Source organism: Benincasa hispida, chromosome 4 (assembly GCF_027475165.1).
Source record: "Benincasa hispida cultivar pf3 chromosome 4, pf3_genome.v1.1, whole genome shotgun sequence".
Lineage (NCBI taxonomy): Eukaryota > Viridiplantae > Streptophyta > Magnoliopsida > Cucurbitales > Cucurbitaceae > Benincasa > Benincasa hispida.
In genome coordinates this window covers 51,335,695-51,362,187 of record NC_143481.1, presented here as the reverse complement: position 1 = coordinate 51,362,187, position 26,493 = coordinate 51,335,695, and the positions used below count along the sequence as shown (strand labels likewise).

The 26,493-nt window shown below is 32.0% G+C and overlaps 2 protein-coding genes and 3 long non-coding RNA genes across 7 annotated transcripts; 1 reads left to right on the top strand and 4 right to left on the bottom strand.

The window, feature by feature from the left end:
* Nucleotides 1-433: 433 nt before the first annotated feature.
* Nucleotides 434-7,773, bottom strand: LOC120075284 (uncharacterized). The gene is made up of 5 exons (XM_039028508.2): nt 7,304-7,773; nt 5,800-5,903; nt 1,405-1,576; nt 1,180-1,284; nt 434-739 (listed from the first exon to the last, which is right to left on the bottom strand). The coding sequence occupies exons 1-5, from the start codon at nt 7,487-7,489 to the stop codon at nt 623-625; spliced, it is 684 nt and encodes a 227-aa protein (XP_038884436.1). The 5' UTR covers nt 7,490-7,773; the 3' UTR covers nt 434-622.
* Nucleotides 2,429-3,937, top strand: LOC150036794 (uncharacterized). Of its 2 annotated transcripts, none has more exons than XR_016529363.1 (2): nt 2,429-2,833; nt 3,001-3,937. It is a non-coding gene; the product is annotated as an uncharacterized LOC150036794 (long non-coding RNA). The 2 variants fall into 2 exon arrangements; XR_016529364.1 differs by having other exon boundaries at nt 2,456-2,833; nt 2,996-3,937.
* Nucleotides 7,774-10,333: 2,560 nt separating the features above from the next.
* Nucleotides 10,334-11,665, bottom strand: LOC150036793 (uncharacterized). Its single transcript, XR_016529362.1, has 2 exons — nt 11,337-11,665; nt 10,334-10,530 (listed from the first exon to the last, which is right to left on the bottom strand). It is a non-coding gene; the product is annotated as an uncharacterized LOC150036793 (long non-coding RNA).
* A 2,404-nt stretch (nt 11,666-14,069) lies between these two features.
* On the bottom strand, nt 14,070-16,138 carry LOC150036792 (uncharacterized). Its single transcript, XR_016529361.1, has 2 exons — nt 15,688-16,138; nt 14,070-14,312 (listed from the first exon to the last, which is right to left on the bottom strand). It is a non-coding gene; the product is annotated as an uncharacterized LOC150036792 (long non-coding RNA).
* A 3,066-nt stretch (nt 16,139-19,204) lies between these two features.
* On the bottom strand, nt 19,205-26,025 carry LOC120076425 (uncharacterized). Of its 2 annotated transcripts, XM_039030246.2 has the most exons (5): nt 25,540-26,014; nt 24,634-24,737; nt 23,419-23,590; nt 21,100-21,204; nt 19,205-19,936 (listed from the first exon to the last, which is right to left on the bottom strand). In XM_039030246.2, the coding sequence occupies exons 1-5, from the start codon at nt 25,738-25,740 to the stop codon at nt 19,433-19,435; spliced, it is 1,086 nt and encodes a 361-aa protein (XP_038886174.1). In that variant the 5' UTR covers nt 25,741-26,014; the 3' UTR covers nt 19,205-19,432. The 2 variants fall into 2 exon arrangements, with proteins under 2 accessions (XP_038886174.1, XP_038886175.1); XM_039030247.2 differs by lacking the exon at nt 21,100-21,204 and having other exon boundaries at nt 25,540-26,025.
* Nucleotides 26,026-26,493: the final 468 nt, after the last annotated feature.

Genomic DNA, 26,493 nt, shown 5'->3' with positions numbered 1-26,493 from the left:
CATCTACATCTGGATAGTGGTGTGCTCAAGGAAAGATAATTTCACTAATACATAGTTACGAAATTGTATTATTGTACTTATAAGTTCATTTACAGTGACAAAAGAACAACCTATTTTAGAAATTTTAGGCTCTCCTTAAATGCAAGACTCCATCTCAATTGTAATTTTGATCTTTTCTTATTTCATACGAAGTATTCTTCACTTGAGAAATTAACACTCCTTTAGTATGAATCCAAAGTAACAAATAAGGACTAAAACAACCCAACACCTATAGAAGGAAAGAATCCATAAAAATAAGATTCACAGACAAAACTTTACAAAAGAAAAAGTATTTCTAGACATAAATGGCATCGAGAGAGACAACTTATGTAACATCATAGAGGACAATCTGAAAGATATGGTCACCAACGTTCAAGCTAGTAGAAACAAAACATATGGCCAACGCCAAAACACTAATAAGTATTAATATAAAATACATTGTATTAACAATTCAATTTATAAATAACGCAACACTAAGTAACACATTAGTATTGATTGAGCCCCTTGAGAAATTCATAGAGCGTTAAACCTCAAAATAGATAGACTATTAATATTACAAAAATATAGTAATTCCATAAATATATCAACGTCTGTGTTTGCGACTTGAGCTGCGGGTTTGATAGGAGTTTGTGGCCAAAGTCTCACTTCGGTTTTGTTGCCTGCTTCGCTTTCTAGTTTGAATCGAACTACATAGTGCATCCTGTTTCAAGAAAAAAAGATGGAAAAGAATGATTTAAGTAATACTGATAGATGTTTATCAGAATCTATCACTGTCTATCAATGATAAACAATTATATTTTACTATATTTGAAAATTTTTCAACAGTTTTATCAGATTTTGAAGAACAATGATTAGGTACAATCTAAATTGTAGATTGTACCTACTATATGTTCCTTTTCTATTTACCATACACAAAAAAAAAAATAATAAATAAAAAAAGTGATTAAAAAATATATATATTATCACATGGCAATATTTCATTGGATGCAGCTTGAACTACACACAAGATAAGTATAGCACAACACCTAAGTTTTTTTCCTATTTAAAATTAAAAACGAATATCGAGGAGCTTTAGAATTTATTGGCTCAATTTCTAGATAAGAATATTTGTTCTTTAATTATCCTTAAAAAGTGGTTTACCTCTTCGTTGAGTTGCAAAGTAATACCATTATCAGAAGCAATGACTTTAAGAAGATTCATTTTACTATCCATATTTGGCTTCCTTGTAGATAACTTTTGCATTATCTATCCAATAAAAATTGAATATATTAGTACAACAAACTAGAAAGAAGACATTTTTTTTACGGATAATTAAAAACGAAATTATTACTAAACAGAATTAAACTATTGTCAAACGAGTCTTACCGAATCATTTACACTATTGTTGTTGCGTAATTCAACAGCACGACCAGTAAATTCTTTGCCAAATTGAGACGTCAATATTGATTTAATGTCTTCAAGTTCGGAAAAATCCTTCCATCTTGAAGATGCAAATACTACACTTGACACTGCCTCCTTCAATTCATCTGGACATTCTCTTTATAAAATAAAAATAGAAACCTTTGTCAAACGCTATGGAAGTTCAAATTTCTGACTTTTATGATTGAAAACTTTAATTCAATTTTGTTTCAAAAATAGTTTTTATTTTCTAATTTGGTTTTAATCGATATAATTGATTTGGGGAACTTAGTATTATCTCGAAAATTGAAATCATTATTAACAAAATATGTGATAAAAGGTGAAAAACAATTTTTTGTTTTTTTACCACATAATGTTGAAATTGTATTTTGAAAAAGAGAAATTTGATTATGAAAATTGTCGTGGGTGAATTTTAGCCTGACATAATAAAACAAATAATCAAGATAAGATAGAATCAAAATTAAGATAAAATAAGATAGGACAAGATTTGATCCTAGCTTATCTAGGATTAGAAAATTCATATCTAAATCCTAGTAGGGCTAAGATAAACCCTAGAACAAATCTCCTCTAAATACATCCTTATAGCTCCATAGAGGTATTTAAGAACTTATGACTTCCATTTTCTTTGTTTTGTAGACCCTCTTTTTCCTAAATTACAAATTTACTGTTGTTGTCACATGTAAGTCAAGTGCGTTTTTTCTTAGCTAAAATTTGACATCTACAGTTGGCACCATTGTAGGAATGATCAATAGTTGGTACCTTTTGTGGGGATGAGAGTGATCTACCTTTACAAAATTTGAAATCTTTGCAAAATTAAGAAAATCAAGGCCACAATGACTCACAATGACTCTGTTCTCGTGATCTTAGGAAGAAGTTTTAGTAGTAGAAGTCATAGGCAAATTGGATTCCTGTGACAAAAATAGTAAGGAAGCCATGGGCACATTAGATCCCCACGTCTCTAGTCCAAGTAAAAGAGTGCAAATTATGACAAAGGAATAAGATTCTATGAAGAATGGGGGCTTTATCATTAAGGAAAAAAATAGGAAAAAGAACAAAAGATGAAAACCCTAAATTTCATCTTCATCTTCTTCCCCATGTTACAGCCGCTAAAAGGAAAAAAAATTCTCTTTTTAGGTTTGGCTTCTTCATGCGATCTCCCTCTCATCATTCTACAACTCTCATGCCGACAGTCATCCACACTAGTAGCCACGTGTCAGCCTCAACCCAGAAGCCACCATGATCGCCGCAGTTCATACCATCCAGTCGTGGATTTGTTCCTTTTGTTCGTGCAACTCTCTTTATCTAAGCATTCTCTCTCCATTTGTGGATCCAGCGCTGTCATCCACCTTCGACGGGTCATCTGAGCGTGTCACCGGTGAGTTGTTCTTTTTTTTTTTTTGGTCTCTCTTATAAATCTTATCTTTAGATCTGTTTGCTGGCACCCATCAGTCCACTGTTCAACAACCATCCCATTGCTAGAATCTGTTGCAACTGTCGAAATAGTTGCCACCAACATGATCCATCCAATTGTGATCAGTGCAGGTTTACGATATTTCAGATATGCGTAGTGGATTTTAGATCTGGTCCATTTTCCGCTCAAGTTCTAGATCTGTGTTTGTTTATGCTTTCGCCGTTGATAGTTAGATCCGCTATCGTTCATCAGCCACCATCTCTACCCGCACATCCAATTCTTGCAGCAGGTCCACCATCGTCTTGCCACTTATCTGCTGTTGGCCGCTACGATCGCTCACCACTATCGCTGTTAGAAGCCGCTAGAAATACCACTCGTCCACTGTTGTCTAGATTCGTCGTTGCTTTCTTAGATCAGAGTTCAGTCCCATATGCTTCAGATTAGATCTGCTCGTTCATCCAGATCATCCATACAAATTCGTTCTTGATTGCTCTTCATCACTGTCCATATCCGTCGTGATGCCTAGATCTATCGTTGTTGCTTAGATCCGCCTCCATTGGTGATGGCTTCTCGTTACCTTTCACTCAGATCCATTCGTAATTGTTCACGAGGGATCTTTTCTTTGATGTTCTTGTTGAATAGGGGTCTATGAATTCATGGGTTCACCGTTTGTACAGATCTTTTCTTACCACTTCAAGATAGTTACTACAATTGAAAAAAAACGGCAGCAAATTTCAACGATTTTCATCTAAACTTGTAGTTGGAAAGCTCACACAAACTCATGCAAGATCTTAAGTGAAAGACTCATCCAACGATGAAAATGTGTGGCATGACTACTACTGCACGTGGATAACAACAACTATCACGAGTGGCAAATTCTTCTTCAGACTCAATTTATGGGCACAAATGCCAGAAAGTTCATCTTCCCCTTTATACTTATTGTTGTATCAATGAGTGATTAGGAATGGGATATGATGAATGTGTTAAGTGTACGTCAACCTAAAATATATTGATGCACTCACTGACCCACACCATAAAAATGGGGGGTGGGGGGAAATAGTTCACCTTCTCCTTTGTGCTTATTGTTATATTAAAGAGTGATTGGGAGTGGAATATGATGAGGATGCTAAGTGTGTGTCAACATAGTTAAGATATACTGGTGCACCTGTTGACCCAAACCATACAAAAAAAGAGGCAAAGAGTTTGTTAGAAGGATGAGGTTCTCTAGTCCTCAACCTATTAATTTCTACCCTAAATGGTTTAACATAATCACAATGTGGATTAAGGGTCTTACCCATGAGCATCAACAAAGTCTGTTTTGACTTGGAGGTTCTTAATGTAGCATGGAGATTATCCTAAAATTGTCCTCGAGGAAAAATAAATTGAAAGGGAAAATCAGTACCTCAGAACTCTTCCTTGATAAAGCTTGAGGCCATAACAAGTATGACACAAGATTCAAATATAGGAGAGAATGAAAACTCCTTTAGAGCTCCTAACCACAATTAAAATCTAAGACGATTGGATCGCAAAGAATTTAGAGTCTAGATGAAGCACCAACTATGATGTGAAGATAAAGTTTGTCATCATGTAAAAAAAGCTACATAGAATTAGAGCAAATTTAAAATCTCAACCTATAAAGATACAAAATACAATATAAGTTTTACATTGATGCCACTTTACAAATATCTTAAGTTATTATTTGAAGTGTCACAAAAAATTTGCAAATGAATATTTGTGAAGAATTTTGGAAGCAATGCAACTATTTATAATTATTTGGATGTATAATTTTATGAAACTAGTTAAAGAACCTCAATAGAAGATTTAAGAACTCACAAAATAAGAAAATTTTCATGAGAAACCTAATTGGGACTCAAATAATTTTCTGAGTATAGTTATTTGGTGAAAAATGGGGCTGGCCACCCCACAGTCAACTAACTAAATTCAAAGTCCAAAATCTGAGGACCTCGGACGGACTAAAGTTTATCACAAAAGATAGACAAATTAACCTCACTTAAGCAAAGATAAGCAAATAAGCGACGGGACGGATAATTAAGCTACATGATTATTGAAGATAAGCAAAGAAGCTACGAAACTGATGATCAAGCTACAGGATTATTGAAGATAAGTAAAAGTGACAACCCATAAGGGGAAATGATGGGTGAAGTAACCATAACTTCACCCACAGGGCAGAGAAGGATATCAAGAAGCTGGTCGAGCTTAATAGGTTTGGTAAAGTAATATTCCAGATCAGCTCATGATCCAAGGCCTACCTTAGATTAGGAGAGCAATGTTTTGTTGCCTTAGCCTATCCTTGGGGTGAGTCTAACATAATTTGGCGCATTAACTTCGCTCTGAGATGAAGAAGCACGTTGAAAAATCGATTGAACCTCAAAAGGTTTGGCTTGATAAGCTCAATACCCCCAATGTTGGAGATAAGTCTCGTGATGGGACATACGATAATAGAAGGAAGATTGTACTCCCAAGTTGATTTCTCAAAAGATTGACCCCATAGAAACACAGTCAACCACGAACCCCAACTTAGGGAGTGGAGGCTAATTTTGTGGCTGAATTTTAGCGCAATAGAACAAACCCAAAAATCAAGATAAGATAGAATCAAGATTAAGATAAAATAGGATAGGATAAGATTCGATCCTAGCTTATCTGAGATTAAGAATCCCTAGATCGAATCTCCTATAAATACATCCTTATGGCTCCATATGAGGTATCTAAGAACTTTTGATTTCTTATTTATTATTTAATTCTCTTACTAATTTAGACATCAAAGCCTTTTTTCTTTATTTCGTAGGTACTCTCTTCTCTAAATTACAAATTTACTATTTTTATCACGTGAAGGTCAAATGCATTTTCTCTTTGCCAAAATTTGATATCAACAAAAATGGGTATAAACTAATAATGCAAAGAATCAAAACCTTCCACGTCCAAGGAGGTAGATGCTTTCCATCAAGAGATTGAGATATCCTTCAATCATACCATAAGCATCCAAAAGATTTTGATGTTCAATCATTTCCTCGCACTGCAAACATCATAAAAAAGTGAAAAAAATTCCTCCTGAAAACAAAACTTGGAATTTCTAAAAATTCAAATTGTGAAAATTTCAACCTTCTGAAAGTTGACATGTGTGTAAATATTAGTGGTGATCTTTGAAACAGTATAAAATATCATAGTTATGACTTATTTCTGTAAAAAATTATTTTTTTATTTAAAAATTTAAAATAAATAATTGGATGCATTTATTTATTTATTTATTGTATATAACTAACAAAAATATAGTCCGTAGAAAATTTGTTGAATTTTTTCTCTCTATTTAACTCTAGATTTTCGATTTCATTAATTTAAACTTTAATTAAGTTTTCAAATTAATCATCATTAGAAAGAGTTTGCACACATACACAAAGTCCCATATGTTACTTTATAATGGGTACTTCTTTTATTTTATTTTTTTTTTTTGTGAAAAGAGTATTTGTTATCCAAAGAAAATAAAATTGTTGAAGAAATTTATAGTAAAACAGCTCGAGTGTGTTTTTAAATTTTAGAGTAGGGCTTTAGTTTTTTTTTTTTTTTTTTTTTTTCTTTCTTTTTTTTTTTCATTTCTCATCTTCCATGTTCCTTTTCTCATTTCATTAATGAAGTGCAAAGTTCCTCAATGAAGTATTTCCCTTTCCCGAATCGCTTGCGTGGGAGTATAGGTTTGTTGCTCTTTTTTATTTCTAAGTTTTGTGTTTTGTCTTCTTAGAAATCTTTATTTAGACAGAGAATGGAAAAAGGAGTGGGAAAGTAAATTTCCCGCGAGTTAGAACGGGGATGGAAAACACATTCTCCATCCTCATTCTTTGCCCCATTTAATTATTTTCACTATCATTTTTTTAAAAAAAAAATTACACAAGCACAAAGGAGTGTGGGATGAAAATTTTTCAAGAGCTAAACAAAGATGGATACGGGGAGTGCATGTGTGCACGTGCACGTACACAACTGCACACACATACACATATAATATGAACTGAATAGAGAATTTTGCTCTGATCTCCCAAATACACCCAAAAACACTCTAAATATGAGATTGAACTAAACAAAGATTATTTTTCTCGATCTTCACAAACTCAAATAGAGAATTATGTGAGGATGGATGATGAAATGGGGGTCGGGATGGGAACGGAAAAGCCCCCATCCTTACCCCCATGGACATCTTTAGTGGTAAGTGGAAGACTAAGAATCGCCATCACCTAAATCTCTATCCCCTTCCTCTCTGGCATTGATGTCACTTTCATCTTTCGTTTTTATTGTATTTTTTAATTATCATACATCAAATTTATGTAAAAAAAAAAAAAAAAAAAAAAAAAAAAAAGTTAGTAAACACAACACAAATTATTGATATCCGGAAGTAAACGGGAAAAAGAAAAGGGATGAGAGGCGTACACGAGAGAGAGCAAGGCCGGAAAGGCCATCTTGAAGGAGACGAACGACGTCGTCACGACCTTCGGAGTATCTCCGATGGTGATGGTTTTTCAGCGCTCGGAGGCGAGTAAAAGCGGATTGGACCAGACGTCTGAAATCAGAGGACTTGAAGCTTCTTCCCACAAGAGGATTCAAAATTCTTCTCATAATTCTTTTGAACCAGAAGCTCCACACACAGAAGAAAGAAGGAGAAGAAGCTCCTTAATTGGAGAGAAAAAAAGAAGATTCAAGAAGAAGATTATCTATACACACAAAACCAAGGTTGACTTCTTTTTAGGTAGTGTTTCTCTTTTCTTTTAAAAATTTAAAGTTTTGGGATTCTTTTATTTTTCTCTATAAATTTTTATATTTATATTATTTTGGTTGTTAAACCTTCAAATCTTTGCGTATGACCCTGAAAAAAATATATATATTTTTGTTATTCATTGTATAATGGATAGATAATGCGGCTTTAAATTTATATAATAATATTTATGTTTCTGAAATTAATGTATTTGATAACTATTTCGATTTTTTTATGAAACAAAAAGAAACAACATAATCTTTTTTGGTAATGGTTTATTGTTTCTAGTTTCTTATATTTTTTTTCCTTATTTTTCTTTTTATTTTATAGTTTAAAAATAATTTAATTATGTAACTCCCTCTCCTCTACTCTCCCACTCCTCTTTATAAAGGCTAGTGATTTTATTTAATTAAATTAAATTAAATTAAATTAAATTGTTAAGATATTTAATATTTAATTAAATATTTGCATTATATTTAAATATATATTTCTCTCATAACTTATAGTTTAATTATGAGTCTTATTAATATTAACTTTTAATCTATAGTTTTAATATCAATCTCATTCAAATCTTCCATATTGTATAGTTTAATTAAAACATATATAATTAACATATATTCCTAAAATTAATTTGAACAACAAATTATTCTTTCGAAACATTGGTCCTTGTTAATTCATTGTGAGCTAGCAGGGGACCTAATGAACCTACATATTATAAGCTCTAATGATCCAAAATTAATTAATTAATGAATATTTATTAACTATGGGACAGATTACTATAGACCTGTAGTTGCACTCTTATATACTGTAAAACATGTTGCATCCATGGATATAACCATTATACATAAGTCGATCATTTACAAGTTATTTGTAATTAAAGCTCGATCAAATGTCTATTTTACCTCTGTAATTACCTCTTTATCCTTAAGTATCATTGATCCTCTAATGAACAATTTGTTTATGGAAGGAAATGGCTCATCTACTTACGTAGGATGAGAAGAAGTGAATTCCATCTTGTGAAGTTATGTTCATAGTTTTCCACTCGACCAAGTCTCCAAAATGGTAGACTTATTTAGTCGGAGACTCAGGCCACTCTCATTCATACAAATCAAAAGACGAGGTCTCACAGACACGAGTTAATAACTCACTTAGGATTGAGATCAAGTTACATATGATCATCCTATGAAATATTAATCTCTTCAGTCAATGACATTACAAAGAGAAACTAATAATTTTGCAGTCTTATACGAACTCTTTGTATAAGATATCCCCACTTGCATGTCTTTGCAAGAACAATTTGAATCATGTCATTTGTAACAACTATAAAGTAGGTCATATTCATAGTGTCACAAGGATAAGGCACCCAACCTTCTCCATATACTATAAACCATTTTGATTGTTACTTGAACCTGATCTACCTGAATGTCAACTATATACTGTTAAGTTTCATTTAAATAACCTTGGATTTTCATTATTGGATTTGAGTTATGAAATTCTAAGAAAACTAAATAAAATAACAAAAATTTATTAATAAATAAATCGTTTACCAAATTAAAAACCACGAGTTTAGGGCATAAAACCCAATAGAAAATACATATTCATTCATGAAACAATACAACTCTACACGAATGATCACATACCATTTATTCTAACAATCTCCCTATAAATGAGAATCTGGATCAGGATAGGTAGTAAAAAAATTTAACTTTCCCTTGTGAACATTAATTGAGTTTATTTGGTTAATCAGTAGACTTGATGTCTTGAACTGTTAACAATTTTAGAGTAAGCTAAGACAATAGAAGTCACACAGTTTTTCATTCTAATAAAGTCAATTCTCATAATTGTGTTTATTTTGGCCTTGAATATCATCTGGTCTTATGAGTGTTTTAGAGAAATCGCCTTAAAATTCTCATAGAAGCGACCCCTTCATACTCACATAAGTGATTTCTATAAAGAACATGGTATATGCTTTTTTCATAAATAATTATTCAATAACTTATAGACATCATTAAAGTATAGTGTTTGCCTTAAAAACTAAACTTGAACTGTCTCATCATTCTAGCACTACAAGAAATTTTCCCTTTTTCGATGGCCAAAACCGTCGGAAAAAGCCACAAAACCATCAAGAAAGGCTTTCTTGATTTTTTTTTTTTTTGTTTTTATTGTTGGCAAGGGGAAATCCTTACCTTGACGAAAAATAGTGACATTTCGTCGAGAATAAAAGATTTTGCGATAGCAAAAGTGGAGAGGCTTTCTCCTGACGCCTATAGATTGGCGTCAAGAGAAATTACTTCCCCCGATCCCAAAAACCAAATTTTTGGCATTGGGCAAAGTGACTTCTCTCGATGGCCATATGATGGCAGTGGGAGAAGTGTCTTCTCTTGATGCGAATATATGGGCATCGAGAGAAATTGAAATTATGTGCATGATATTTATCCCAACACTAAAATCCTTAAGTTTTCATCGGGAAAGGCCATATTTCCCAATGCAAATAAATTTGGGTATTGGGAGAGGTTATGTTTCCCGACGATATAAAATAATTTATGCTAATGTTGTTTTTCCCGATGCCCTTGAATCTGGGGTCGGGAGAGGTTTTTTTCAAATTAAATTTTTTATAATTTTCTAAATATCAAACCTATTAAAAATGTAGTCAAATAAACTAAAATCTTCAATATTTAATTAATTTTCTTCCATAATTGACATTGAAATAGCATCACATATTATCTTCAATATTACAATATAATTAAGACATTAATACCAAAATAACATTGTAGATTATTTTCAACATTACATAATATACATAAAACATTAACACCACAATAATATTATATATCTAGAAAACACAAATCTACAAACTAACTTTACTCGTTCAGAGATGCATCTTGAAACTAGTCCTTCAAGCTACCTACAAAATACAAATTTAAATAATTTTAATGTCACCCAAACTTAAACATAACTATGCATTTATCTATATACTAATCTCAAACTAAATATAAAATTGAAACTTAAGTTTAATAACATTATTTCATATACCAATCACAAACTCAATGCATTAATGTTTCGAGAGGTGCACAACATCTTCTTTTTTAAATAGTATTCCTTATTCATTTTTTTACGTTCATGGAATCATAAAAATATTGGCCAAAGTTTGATATAATTACTCAAACTCGTGTTCTTCAGTGTTCAGCCCCCATCGATGGAAAATTAAAATCCAATCATAATTTAATAGAAAAACATCCACCCAAGTATCACAAAATCAATAATTCTCTATAATGATGGTGATTAAGAAGGGGCATTATTTGGCTTTTCAATTGTTGAAAGAATCATACTCCCAAAGCTTCCATTATGTAAAGCAATTAATCTAGTTGGATGATAATTAACCAAAATGAAAATCAACGAGAATGAATTACAAAATCATTAAAATGTTGTCTAAATGAAATGTCAATCATGACAGCAAAAAGTTTTTGTGTACGGTAAAATCCCAAATGGCAGCCTCTCAATCAGAAAAAGAAACACAGTTGATGGAGCTTTGAGCAAAATTAAGAGAAAATCAAGTTACATAAAATCACAAAATTAGGGCTTTTAAAAAAATCTAAGAACTAAACAAGAGACTACAATAACCATGGAAAGAAAACAAGAAAACACCATCACAAAGGCTGAAAAGGAAGATAAATATAGAGAAATATAGAGTGTAGGATCTTCTTGTTTTACCTTAGAAAGATCTGAAGAGAGAAATCGTTGCAGAGGTGGAGGACTGGGCGGCGACATCCAATAAAGAAGAATACGATCGCGGCATCCAAAACACGCAAGAGAGGGTGCATGGACGGGGATGTGGCGCAACCGACAACGACGAAAGATAACGGTGGTCAGTAATGAAAGTGGGCGGCTGGCCTCAGGAGAGAGTAGCACCATCGTCTGGCGAAAAATTAGGGAGAGAGGCACGAAGAAGAAGATTAGAGCTGCAACAAAAAATCAGGGAGGGGAAATAGGGCCGCAAGCTGATGTCTTTCGCACATGGGAAAGGTGATCGTGCGACACTTGCTCTAATCCGACGAATAAGTCAGTCGTGTAAAAATCGAAAGTTGTGGATAGCGTCAGTATATGAAGTAGCCTCCACTCACATTTTGAGAGAAAATTGTTTTATAAAACATGAGAGAGGAAAAATATTAAAAACATTATTAAATAGTGCATTGAAGATTGACACTTGCAAGAAAGTTTTGATTGCAAAAAGTACATCAACACATCGGCACTACTACAAAATCTACATTACTTGACATTTGTAGTTTTAACTACTTGATGTTTCTTTGGAACAAAAAGTCAAGTAATGACCTTTTAGAAAAGAAAATGTCAAGTAAAAGAGTTACAAAAACGGAGATTGATGGAATATTTAGGATATTTTTACGCGATCCATTACTTACATTTTTTTGTGTCATATAATATAAGATCTTACTTGACATGTTTTTCGTGTCAAGTATAAGAAGCTCTTACTTGACACATTTTTCATGTCAAGTAAAATATAAAAAATAATTGACTTATTATTTTAAAGAAATAAAAGAGTTAAATGCATTAGATTTAGTTGATCGAACTTCAACCTCTTACGCGCGACCGATGCGTCCATTTGACCTTTCGTCCCTTTATTGAAAAGAAAAAAGAAAAAAGTAAAAAGTAAAAAGGGAGAGAAAAGAAGAAACCCTAATCCCCAAATCCCTTTATTTTCCTTTTATTTTCTCTCCATTTTTACTTTATTCTTGTTATAAGGGAGATTTGTAGAAAATAACAAGTTATTTAAGTGGCATTTTATTAGAAAATTGGTGGAATTAAAGGACCAAAGGCAAACTTGTAAATATGGACTGCTGGCATTTTTTTTGTAATTAATCTCATCTTCTTTTTATTAGGGCACCCATCGTGTACCACATAAAATAAGAGATTGGGCTGTCAATTTTGAGCAAGAGAGAACACACGAAGCCGCCCGAAGCCATCTGAAGTCGTTCATCGTTGATGTTGGCGTTCGAGGCGGGTAAATCGTGTACCACCCACCTGAAGTCCTCCGTCGTCGATGTTGGTGTTCGAGGCGTGGAGTTTCCAGTCGCTTTAGTGCAGCCACGTGGGTTCTGGTTCGCGTCCGGCGAGTGGGTTTCTAATGTGGGTGTTTTACGGGCAGATTGATTCCAGTTTCAGGGGCTGTCTTCCGTGGGTATGTCTCGCTTTTAGAGGCACTATTGTCCGTGGATTTCTCGGTATCAGTAGGTGTTTTTAGCCGGCGGTAGGGTTTGGTTTACCTCGTTTTTTTTTATCTTAAACATCATTTTATTCCCTATAATTTAGGATTTTTCCAATTCTAGTTCCGTACTTTCAAATATTTAATTTGTGATTTGGGCTACAATGTAACATCTTTTGTAATGATTTGCTTGTTTAAATGTTTGATGATGAGAATGATTTTGAAGCGTTGGAAGGAGTTGAGTTTCTGTCCAATAGTTTTGAGACCGATCTTCGCAATGTTTTGGTAAGTTTGGAGGTTAGTATTAATAGTTCTTTGTTACCTATTGAAGTATTGGTTTAATAATTGAGTTATTTATTGAGTTATTTTCAATTTTTTATTTTCAATTCAAAGATTTCAAGGGATTGGAGCCACTGTCTAGCAAAGTTAACAATGTTTGGACGTTTTTTTAAACTCTTTTGGAATTGTTACATAGTTGCTGGAATTTGCGTTTTGTAACCATTATTATTGAACTTTTCGTAGGTTGGATTATTTTGTTGTAGTTTTGAAGTGACATTCCGAATCAAGCCATACTTTGAGTAATCTATTTGGAGTTAATTGGTTATTTTGGTAAATGAAATTTTGAAGAAATTTTTTATTGCTTGTAGATAAGATTGGGCTTCCAATATTTTCTCATACTCATGATTCCTGTATTAGTTTTCCATTAAATATGCACCAAGCAAGATTTCACACCATACTTGACAGTCAAATACTCACGCTTTTATAAGCGTCAAGTATACCCTTTACTTGCATTGGAAAAACGTCAAGTACGTCAAGTAATCTAATTTCTGTAATAGTGTGATCGGGGGGGTTGACTAGTGGGTATCCCCTATAATGCATTCTGAGCAATTTTTGAAATGTCTAGCTTGCATATCAAAAGTGGCGAGTGGTCACTCGTTGAAAAACAACTTGAAATAAAAAAAAAAAAAAAGAAACAACTTACTAAACTAATTACAAGACTCAAAGATAGGATGGTTTGGACATGCAACCATAAGCTAACATTACCCTAGATGAGCATGCCCAAGACATTCTCCCCCACTTACAGGAGACTCAAAGGGTCTCTTGACGCCCTTAAGGCATAAGTGTAACGATCCGACCCCTTAGGATTCAAGCTAGGTCGTTACTAACGTATGCATGCATGTAAGTTAAAATGACATTAATTTATAATGAAATGAATGCTAAATAAATGAGATAACTAAAAAGATTTGCATTAATTTCAAATACTTAAAGTTAAAGGATAGGGTACCCATAAATCATGAAAAGAAACAAATAAGTCTAAAAACAAAACTGAAGTGGTAGTCTTGAATCTTAAAACTGAAAATTTAAAACATAATATAAATATTAAAATATGAGCGGAATCATGTAAACTAGTCCCTGGTGGCTCGATCAATGATTCCTTTTGTCAGTCGTCGGAGCATCTCTACCTTTACCTGAAACAACAACATGAGAAAAAATGAATATAAAAATACTCAGTAAGTAACCCCACTACTGGGGTTAAGCTAGGTATCTATGTCCTCTAGATGCCTATCTCTTAGATGTCTACCTCTGGTGGAACATAAATACTCCTCTAGTCCTCATGAAACTCATACATGAAAAATTGATTCTTTATCCTACTGTTGTTAAGTATGCCCACTATCTCTAGTAAGTCTCGTAGGACCCACAACCTCTGGTGAATCCCGAAGGAAAGCACTATCTTTAGTGAATCCCAAAGGAAACACGACCTCTAGTGGACCCCAAAGGAAGCCATCACCTCTAGTGATTCCCGAAGGAAACACAACCTCTGGTGAATCCCGAAGGATAACACCACCTCTAATGAATCTCGATGAAAACACAATATCTGGTAGATCCCGAAAGAAACACAACATCTGTTGGATCCCATCTCTAGTGAATCCCAAAGGAAGCACAACATCTAGTGGACATCTAACTAATCAGTGAGGACACTATCACAAGTATCACAACATGGTTCTATAATATACATATACATCTCAACATCATAGTTTTACGACATATATATACATCTCAACATCATGGCTCTACAACATACATATACTTCTCAACATCCTTAGATCAAATACAATTTCATGGAATCAAATATTATCTCATGCTAGCATTCAAGTATCTATGTGCACAGTTAATCTTTCATATCCTCATACAAAAACATACATCGGTTATACTAATACTATCAGTCTATCATGTTATCGTTTTGTCAAAATATCAATCTATCATGCTAGCATAACCCGTGGACAGTTTCCAGTAGTAAGATTATTTACCTGAAATTCTCGAACCCTTAATCAAGCCTAAACATAAACCAAGCTTTAAAATTAATAACTCAATCCTAATTCCAAACACCCCAAGATTACCAAATATTTCCAAACAAACTTACCTAAGGTGTGGTCCAATTCGAATTCACCTTCAAAAGCCCAAACAATTATTCGAGTAACCAACACCCTTCTAATCTTCACAATCTTGGAATTTAATCCTAGTATATAAACATAAATAAATTTTAACCTTTAGGTTCACACTCCTAAGAGTAAAATCCCGCCAAAATCAACAACAAAACTTAATAACTTAATTTGTATAAATTATAAATTACACTCGAACCAAACAAGTAACAAAGCCTCAAATCATATCAAAATCCTTGCCGAAATCACCTTTAACTTTGCTTGCCAACAAGCCAAAAGTCTCTTAAACTCCTTCAAACTATCATGTCCAACCTCCAAAATCCGATTGAAGGGATAATTAAACACATTATTTATTGGATATTCAAGATTCTCGATAAATCCATGAAAATCATTTAGATCTTACCCAAAACTCAAGATCCAGCGAAACGGGAACGGCGGTGACGGTTGATGGCAGGGCTGGAACCGACAGAGGCGAAGTCGGAAAAATCGCGATTGGAACGAGCCGATCTGAAACTCAGCTACAGTGCGATCGGACCTCGACAGCGGCGGGGCGGCTGTACGAGCAGAAGGCACAGCGCGGAGAAAAGTTGGGCGAGCGGCTCACACGGCGGACATTCGGCATCCGATTCATGTGGCGCTCGGCTTCAGCGCGCGGGTCATGGACGAGCGGAGGGTGCACGAAGGAGATCGGCTTCACAGCTGGCGAGGCACGCAACGACTAAGAGCGGCTGAGGTGGCGGTGCGAAGGGGACGACAGCGAGGGTTTTCGGGGGGGGGGGGTCTGCACGAGAAAGAAGAAGGGAAGGGAAGGAGAAAAAGAAAGAGAAAAAGAAGGAAAGAATAAAAATAAAAATAAAAATAAAAAATATTTTATTTTATTTTATTCTTTTCTTAATCCACATAAATTCTTTAAATTTCAAAAAGAATTAACTCCTATTTCAACCTAAATAATTTCCAATGTGAATAATTAAATTCTTGCAATTACACTTTCCAAAATTCTAAAAATGTCCCCAATTAAAAGAAATTACTGAAATTACAAAATTTGGGGTGTTACATCAAGAGATGAAACCTTTCTCGACGTTCCTCTTAATAGGATCGGGAATTCCCGAGGAGATTCTCTAACCTTGATACCTATGCCTACGACAATTCAAATTAGTGTTGGGAAAATTGTCTATGTCGATGGTTTTTCAACGTAGCATCAGGAAAGTGTATTTTTCCCGAAGATTTTTTTATGTGTCAGAAATCCTACTTATGCCAATGAACTTTTTGGTGTCATGAAATATTTCATTGAGAGGCCAAAATTCTTGTAGTGTAGAATGAGAAAGAGACCAAAATTTTAATATAGTGCTCATTTTCCAAAGGTCTTTTTGCCCATTGAACCTAGATCTTGGGATCTCTAGTCAACTAAGTTGGCCCATTGAACCTAGATCTTGGGATCTCTAGTCAACTAAGTTGGGTTGCTTCTCTTGTTAACTGTTTAAAACTATAGGCTATAATCTCATTCTCCTTGGTGAACTTTCAACCAACTCTCTAGTTTGGGCCTTTTGTGAGAGGATCCACAATATTATCTTTTGACTTTACAAAGTTAATTGTGAAAATTGCACTAGAAAGCAGTTGTTTGATTGTATTAAGTCGTTGTCATATATATCGAGATTTATTATTATTCATTAAAGAGATATAGGTTGTATTCACACTTTAGGAATACCGTACAAAAATTTTGTAGTCAACTCAAACATATCTCAACCTCTTTTTAAATTGTTATCCAATATTCTAAAACTTGGATTATCAATTGAAAATAGTCACTTTTTATAAATACCTCCAAAATAACATAAAAACTTTCGAAAAGTTTTTTACTTTTCCATAATTCCCAAGGAATTTTCTATGTAATATATAAAATTTTATATAAAATCATAATTAACCTTCAAATATGATGAGACATATAACGGACTGTGTCTTATCAAGGTATTGGAATCAATCATTTTATAGATAAAAAAAATTTCACCAAATCCACCACTATAATCATTATATAATGTGTTTTTTAATCCATTCAAAATGTAGTTTTTTCATAAATACTTTGCAAGTTTCTATGCCTCAAGTGTAAGCAACTTCTCTTTGTCTGCTTCTTCTTCAACATTACAATGTTACGTTTTTTAAAAATCTTGCCAAAAACCAAAGAATTGCATTTTTTTCTTGCCATCTTTAAAATATTGACATTAAATTTCTCATAAATTTCTCCATGATTTCCACCAATAATATGTGGTATAACAATTTGATATTGTTTATGATATCTATGTGAAATCGATTATCAAATATTTGCGAAACAAAGTAAATAATCTTTTTGAACAAGTTCTCACAAAATAAAACCAATAAGTCAAGAAGTAAACTTGAGACACAATTCATTAAACTTGAAACGTAAAACAATATGGGAGCGTTATGCTTGATATCTATTGTTCATAATAATGAAAGCATACCAAAATAAACCAACAAAAAAATAATAACAAAAAAAGTGCAATACTCAAATCATTATTATCATACATATAACTATAGAATGACATTAGTGCGGAATAGAAAAATAGCCCAATGCACATATACCAAACAGTGAACTTTATGCCAATAGAGTATGGTTTTCAATCTAAGAAAAAATACGATAAAAAGATGATCATTTCTTCTAAAACAGAAAATGAAATATCACACTCTCAATACCAAAAAAATTGTGTAAAAAAATCAACAAAAAATTATACATACATATGATGGAAAGAAAAGATCATACATACATATATATTGGTTCATTGTTCATATCAATGATTATCATTGGCAGACTTTCATTAATAACGATCAATTTTGAAAGATTGATATTTTAAGCTATCAATGATAGAAAGATGTTGGAAATGCGACCAAAGTCCCACATTGGTTAAATAAGAGGAGAATCATGGGTATATAAGTAAGAATGATTTTCTCCATTGGCATGAGTCCTTTTGGGGTGAAACCAAAAACAAAGGAGATAATTTGAGGGTCATTGTAACTATCAAGTGGGATGTTAAGGTATTGAACAGTTTTAGTTTTGAAAAAAAAAAAAAGAAGAAGAAATATGACGGGTCTTTAAAATGTAAACTTATGAGCCCATAGATTTTTTTTAGTAGTTTGTTTTTTCAATATTATAAGAAAAATTTTATGAAAAGTAATAAGTATATTATTTTATATTTTAAATTTAATTTCATTAAAAACTAAATTAATACATACCAATATTATAATATATTATAAAAATCAATGTATTGAGAAAGAAAAAACTTTCACAAAGAAAACACATAAAACCAGATGCACTAAAATCATGTTCACCAATTTAATGAAAATTGGTGTAATCGTTATGGAATTTCATTGATAGCCCAATCTTAATGGACCACAATTACAAAGGTAATTGGGTTGCTGTTTACTTAAAATTATGAATTTTGTCAAATTTACTGTTACCATTATTGTTACCTTTATCTTTGAGGGTGAAACGGTAATGGTAATAATAGAAGTATCAAAATTCATAATTTTTTCCTTGGAACAATAAGAATAATGGTCACCATAATAGTAGCTGTTACGATAATGGTATCGATGCGACGTAACTTCAGACGAAATTAGATTGACCACCCTTTGTTCATTAATCAATTTGCATTATGTTTATTATAGATTTGGAAATGGACCCATGTATTAGTACGAATGTAGAACACAAGTGAACAACACCAAAAGTAATTAAATAGGACCTACTTTTTACATTACCATTGGTTTATTACAATTTCAATGGAGTAAATGTGGTCGGCCTAAATTTCAGCTTACTTTCATGCATATAGAACAACTACTTGATTCCAATAGTTTTATGGACTTACATGCATGATAGGACAACCATGAATATGTATAGTAAAAAGAAATCATTAGGATAAATAGGAAATCAAATCTAAAATTGTTTTAAGATTGTTATATGAATAGTATCACAAAATATCATAAAATATATAACCTCATATGCGATTCGAAGAAGAGACATTATATACTACTAGTGGCTATTTGAATAGACATGTCACTTTTTATTTGTCGGTGTGTGATTGGGGTGGATTGCACAAGAAAAGACGCAATCTAAGATGCATCCCAATATTGCTCAAGGCGGTATATTAGCTTTTGTGGCTTGAACTACGAGTTGGATAACGCCTTGTGGTCAAAGGCACTTGTTTAGTTTGTGGAACAAAGTTGGTTGGAGTAGGGCTTGTATATAAAGGCACAACTTTGTTCCTTTGTATTTTTGGCTTTGAACTCAATAGATTGCTAACACCAGTTGGTTTAGGGGTGATCTTGTTGTTTTGTGTAGTGTGAGTAGGACTTGATGGCTTCTTAACATTAGTTTGTGCAAAACTAAATGAGTCAAAGCTGGTTCCAATAGGATTTGAGCTCAAACCCACAAGACCTTTGCTCTTTCTTGTGGTTTGCAATATAGAAGTAGATGGTTCAAAGTTGGTTTCATAAGGGTTTGTGTTCAAAGCCACACCTTTGTTTTTCCTTTTTCTACTACTTGTAGAATTGGATGAGTCTTCTGATCCAAAAATGGCAGTTGAATTCTCTATCATTTCACTTCCTCTCTTGCTCCACCTTTTTGATCTTTTCTTTCCAATCATTTCTTCCTATATATTTTGTAACAAAAAATAAAGAGTCAAGTGTCAGCACATATTACAACAAAACAAAAGTAATATTTTGAGAAAAAATATGTATGATTTTGTTAGATTTATTTGAATCTCCAGAGCAGATTGATGAAATAAAAATACAATACATAAAAATAAAACCGAAAATTGTGATATTTATGATTAATTTTAGGTTTTTAATACTTTTGGACCCTAAGTTTCATAAATCTTAACAATTTAATTGGTAAATGAGGCTGAGGCAGTCCCTATACTTTTAAAATTCAGAGACTTGTAATTTATTAAAAAAAAAAAAAAAAAAAAATAACAATAAGAAGAAAACAGAAAAAGGAAAAAGAAAAAACGGGATTTTCAGAAATAGAAAAATAAGAAAAAATATTTACACAAATAGTAAAATTTAACTTATAGTTGTAATAGATATTGTTATTAATGTTTATCACAGATACAAGCTAAAAAAGTCTGTCAGCGTCTATCAATGATAAAAATTGATACAAGTTTATCATCGATAGAGGTTGATGGAAGTCTATCAATGTTTATCAGTGATAGAAACAGATACAAGTCTATCATAGATAGACGCTGATAGATGTCTATTAGTGATAGAAACAGATACAAGTCTATCACAGATAGACGCTGATAGATGTCTATTAGTGATAGAAACTTATACATTTTATCATCGATAGAGATTGATAGAAGTCTATCAGTGTCTATCAATGATAGAAACTGATACAAGTTTATCATTGATAGACGTTGATAGAAGTCTGTCATTGATAGAGATTGATAGAAGTCTATTAGTGTCTATCAGAGATAGAAACGAATACAAGTCTATCACTTATAGATGCTAATAAAAGTTTATTAATGTCTATCAGTGATGAAAACTGATACAAGTTTATCATCGATAGAGATTGATAGAAATCTATTAATATTTATTGGTGATAGAAACTAATACAAGTCTATCATTGATAGTATCGGGGATAGAAACTAACACAAGTCTATCATTGAGAAAGGTTGATAGAAGTCTATCAATATCTATTAATATTTCTTTTTACTATTTATATATTTAGTTTGACATTTTTCCTATGAAAAATTAAAAAAAGAAAAAAGAAAAACATGTTTTCTCAAACATATTTTTTGTTATCAAGGGTCCATACCTGGTTAGGAAGAGGAGGTTCTTGGGTTTTCTGAGAAGCAATAGCATTCAAAAGATTCATTTTACTCTCTGGACTTGGTTTCATTTCTGACAATTTTTCCCCTAGCTATCAAATTAAAACACAAGATCAAGGATTTTAAAACAACTATAATGCTACTTCAAAAGGGAAAAAAATGAATCAACCATACTGCAAGTAAAGTAAAAATAGAGAGAGATTTAAATTACACTTCTAGTGTTTTGGTTGTGCATAAAATTTGAATTTTTCTTGGGGCTTGGCCCATGTTCCCAGCCCAACTAGCCCAAGTAGCCAAAAAACTGGGTTCCTCATAACCAAGAGTTCAATTTGGTTTTATTTTTGGGTGGGTTGTACAAATAATAATCACGCCCAAAATAATAAAAGGTGTAACACAAGAACATTTTAGGGACATGACCCAAATTAGCACCATATATCACTGATAGTAGCTACCAGTGATAGCCATATTGGTAAATGGCTAAAAAGTTCACATGCAGCCTACCGTTTCGCGCTTCTTCTTTCGATCTTTTTAAATCGAAAGCTATCACTGATAGCAGCTATGGGTGATAGCAACTTAGCTAAAGTTGCTATGACCGATAGTTGCTATCAATGATAGCTTTCAATTTGATAAATATTTAATACAACCTTGAAATAATAACACTTGAAATATTAGCTTTCGATTTTCTATAGTTTTCATTGGCTATTATTGATACAATTTTATCAAATGGAATCAAACTTGAAATATTAACACTTAATGCTATCAGTGACTATCAATGATAGATTTTTATAAATAATTATCAACTTTGAAAGGAAACAATCAATTGTAAAAAAATGAACATTTAAAGCTATAAGTGATAGAAGTCTATCAATGAGAAGTCTACAAGTGACTATCACAGATGTCTACCTAAGTCATATTACCAATATCATTACTGATATATACCTAAGTCATATCACTGAAATACATATATCATTGTAACTTTTATTAGTGTATATCACTAATAGCCTTTATCAGTGGCTATCATCGATAGCTTTTAGCAGTGGTTATCAATGATAGACTTTTGTCAAATGGAATCAACATTTTATATTATTGATATTATCAATATATGGATATCATCTAAGTTCTATTACTGATATCACTTATATCATGATTATCGGTGATAGATTATATCACTAATAATATACCATTAGAGATAACTTTTGTCATTCCTTTTTATCATCAAATATCATGTTGACGTTGATGCCTTTTATCACTGATAATATGCTATTATTGATAACTTTTAGGAATCCCACTTATGCTTTAGTTCAAGAATTCTCAACTTTATTAATTAATTAAATTCATTAAGTTAACTATCAATGATAGAATTCTATAAGTGGCGATTAATTGTGAAAGCAAATCATAAAAAATTAAGCTATCAATGATAGAAAATATTAGTGGTTATCACTGATAGACTTTTTATTGGTCCATTTGATAACGTTCTCATTTCTCATTTCTTGAGAAATGAACTGGTTTAATAACTATGCAAATTTCAGGGCTAAAAAAAGTAGCTTCTTTCAAATCCTTTTTCATTTGCTATTTATATTTAATATTTCGTCTTAATAATCAAACTCGTTGATTGGTTTGTTGGTGTTAAGTTACTTATGAATTAGGCATTTTTAAGTCTTGGTTTTGAAACTCAGTCTCGTATATATATATATATTTAATGTTTCTAGTGGGGAATGGGAAGATGAGGGTAACAGAGAATATTTGGATAGATGGGAGATTGAAGAGATGAAAAAAAAATCGGAAAAAGGAAATAAAATAAAAAAACTAAGAAAGAAAAGAAAAATAAAATAGAGAAAGGAAAGAAAATAAAAAAGAAACGAAAGGGAAATAAGGAAAGAAAAAATAGAAGAAAAGGACTGAAAATAAAAAAAGAAAGAGAAGAAGAAGACACTCAACATAACAAGGGAGGACAAAATTGAAGATTAAAAAAATTTAAAGGTTGATTGGTCAACATTTTCATATTTGCAAATATTTTAAAGATGTGCTATATTTTTAGATTTTTTTTCTTATTTTACTATATATTACAAATATCCTTTATTTTTTAGTACGATAATCGTGGGGTTGCAGATTGAACTTCCGACCTCTAGATATAAAGATCATGTCAATATGATTGAACTAAGCTCACTTTGACATTCAATTTGGTTCTTAAATGATGCCTCATTTAATTAAGTAGTTAATGAACATGCTAACGTTTAGAAGAATTTTTGTAAGTAAAACTTTTATAGTCATATTAACGAAACCTCCGACCTCGAGAGAAGACATACCCGCTGTTGTGGAGCATTATTGTTGTGCAATTCAACAGCTTGACCAATAAATTGTCTACCAAAATGAGAAGTCAAAATTGACTTAATATCTTCAAGTTCTCGAATTTCCTTACATCTTGTTGCTGCAAATACTACACCTGATGCTGCCTCCTTCAGTTCATCTGGACAATCTCTTCATTACCCAAGAAAAAATAAAATAAATTAAAATAAACTCTTGTTTTTAAAAATTAAAGTAATAATTAACATCCGTTCAATAACCATTTATTTATTTATTTTTAAATTAAGGATATGGACATTGCTTTCACTTCTAAATTTCTTCATTTCTTAATTAGTTTTCACCAATGATTTAAAATTCAAAAAGTTGTTTTTGTTTTTGGAATTTGACTAAGAATTTAACCATTGTATAGACACGAATTAGAGGCGTTCATGGATTGGGTTGGGTTAGGTTGGGTTGGGAGACTTTTTAGACCCAACACAATTGTTTGGGTTGTAAACTTTTCAATCCAAATAACCCTTATTAAAAAATGAACCCAACCCAACCCAACCATGAAATATTTGAGTTTGATTGGTTCGGGTTAATTGGATCATCTATTTAAAATTTTATTCTAAAAAGAAGCAAAACGTAAATATGTAAAAATTTAATTTAATTATTTTTATATATTGAATTAAGATTATCAATTCAATTTCAATTTATATAGTGAAATTTTTGTTTCTAAAGTGTAAAGAAACTACTCTTAAGAAATAAATTATTAAAAAAACATATTGGAATGAAATAAAATTAAAATCAATATATGTATAAATAATTGTGTTATAAGTAATAAAAAATATATATTTTAAAGTTAATAATAAATTTGTGTTGGTTTGGGTTATTTTAGGTGAACCCATGAACCAACTTAAAAGAGTTATAAACTAACCAAAACCACACGGGTTGGATTGGGTTGATTGGCTCGGGTCATCGGGTTTTTTGATAGAAAATGTGCATAGAATAGACTTAATTTTCAAAAATAAAAACAAAAAATCAAATAATTACCAAACGGGGCTAACATATTGGGAAAATTTCAATCAACTTTTAACAAATATATATATATATATATATGCCAAATTAGAGTACAAATTGAATAATCATTATTAACATATATATCTCAAGAAATTAAACATGTTTTATCTTGAAATTTTCCTTCCTTTTTTTTAACCATTGACCATTATGAAGCAAACCTTCCATGTCCAAAGAGGTGGATCCTTTCCAACAAGAGATTAAGATATCCTTCAATAATAATATAAGCATCCAAACGATTTTGATTCTTAATCAAGTCCCCACACTGCAAACATCAGTACAAAAAATGAAATAACAATATTGCAAATTAGATCCAATTTGTATCTATTTAATAATATAAATAATTTCTATCAAATTATTCACCTAATTCTATAATATTTATATATATATTATATTTTCTAGTATTTAATTTAAAAAATAAGCCATTTCGGAACAAATTTGAATATTTGGCAACCACTCAAAATAGCTTTTGAAATTATATTTTAAACATTTTTTTTATAAAAAAATGTTTAAATAAAAATGAACCTTTCAAAATTTATCATTGGTTTCTCAAGTATATTATTTTATACGTTCAAAATCAATATTTTAACCTGTTCAAGGTTTTGAGTCCAAATTCCATTTCATCGCCGAGTTTCAAAATGTTGCACTTTTACTCATAAATCGTGAGTTTTAATTTTCATTTGCTCTCCAGATTTTCAAATGTCACGTTTTTTACTTGAATTTTGAGTTAGGTTTTCATTGAGTCCCTTAAATTTTTGTATTTTAAACCTTTATTCTTAAGTTTTTATAAAGAGATGGTAGCAATCAAATTCAAAATATTTGTAGATATAGTACAATAAAAAAAAATTGTAGATATGACAAAATTTAGATCAAGTTCTTGAAATCAACGAGCTGTAATAGACTATATCACAAATAGTACTCTACTAGTGCTAGACAATATCACTAGCTAGAAGACATCAACGATAGAGTCTATCACAGATAGATTTTACTATAAAATAAAATACACCGATCGTATTTTATCGGTGAAAAATAAATCAATAAATAAGAGAGAAAGATTAGAAGTATACTCGACGGAGGGCAGGTTTAATGAAGGGTTTTCCATATGGAATGAACAATTGGATGGCTCGGAGATTGGCGGAGCAGTTGTTAGAGCGTTCCTCCTTTAGGGTTGCGATGCGAGAAAGCCCCAAATTCACTGCTTCTCTAAATTTTGATGCTGCAAACCTTCTTCCACTTCCCTTCTTCACACCTTTCAGAACTGTCCTCATTCTGAGTCTTCGATTTTAATTCGAACAAATTAAACAACCACCTAACAATGAGAGCTTTCTATATATTATATGTATCTATGATTAGAGTTGACTCTCTCCATGTCCTCCTCCTTCTTCGTCTTCTTCTGGTCTTTCTATACTGCTTTAAGCCAGCAGAGAGATGAGGTAACCCGAACTATACGACAAACATTTTGTATAAACAAACCTATTAACTGTTCACACAACTTGACTCTCTTCTACCCATTTTTGTTGACTTTACTTACAACCCTTCGTTGTTCCTAATCTAACTGTATCCAAAGAAAAATATCTTGTTTTTAATAATTGTTTGTGATCCATGAAATGAAATAGTATTGTGTTGTCATTTAATGACGTCTCAGATTATGTATATGTACCATGTTGTATTATTGGAATAAATGGTATGTGACCATATTCGTGTAGAGTTCGTTGCATTATTTTGTGAATGAATGTATTTTCGTAATTAACCAACTTGAAGAAAAAAACATGACTATTTGAATGGTTACGAAGAGTCTATAAATATGTCTCTTCTTCAAATTGCAAAAAGAAGAATTTTTTCATTAGCACTTTTCTTCCATAAAACTTTTCTCCCTTTTATAAAAGTTTGTTCAAGTTCAATTTATTTCTACAAAATATATATAGTTCGTCGGGTCTTGTGAATAAGATGTCTGCTTCAATAAAAATGGTAATCAGTTCAATCTTATGAGATAATTACTCATGAAACTTAAATACTAGAGT

Bases quoted from the DNA above. Each gene is read 5' to 3' on its own strand.
- LOC120075284 (XM_039028508.2), bottom strand. From the start codon at position 7,489: ATGAGAAGAATTTTGAATCCTCTTGTGGGAAGAAGCTTCAAGTCCTCT. The intron at 5,904-7,303 runs GTACGCCTCTCA...TGATGTTTGCAG, and splicing joins CCGGCCTTGCTCTCTCTCGT to TGCGAGGAAATGATTGAACA. The intron at 1,285-1,404 runs GTAAGACTCGTT...TTTATTGGATAG, and splicing joins ACAATAGTGTAAATGATTCG to ATAATGCAAAAGTTATCTAC.
- LOC120076425 (XM_039030246.2), bottom strand. From the start codon at position 25,740: ATGAGGACAGTTCTGAAAGGTGTGAAGAAGGGAAGTGGAAGAAGGTTT. The intron at 23,591-24,633 runs GTTTGCTTCATA...TGGGTAATGAAG, and splicing joins CACCTCTTTGGACATGGAAG to AGATTGTCCAGATGAACTGA. The intron at 21,205-23,418 runs GTATGTCTTCTC...TTAATTTGATAG, and splicing joins ATAATGCTCCACAACAGCGG to CTAGGGGAAAAATTGTCAGA.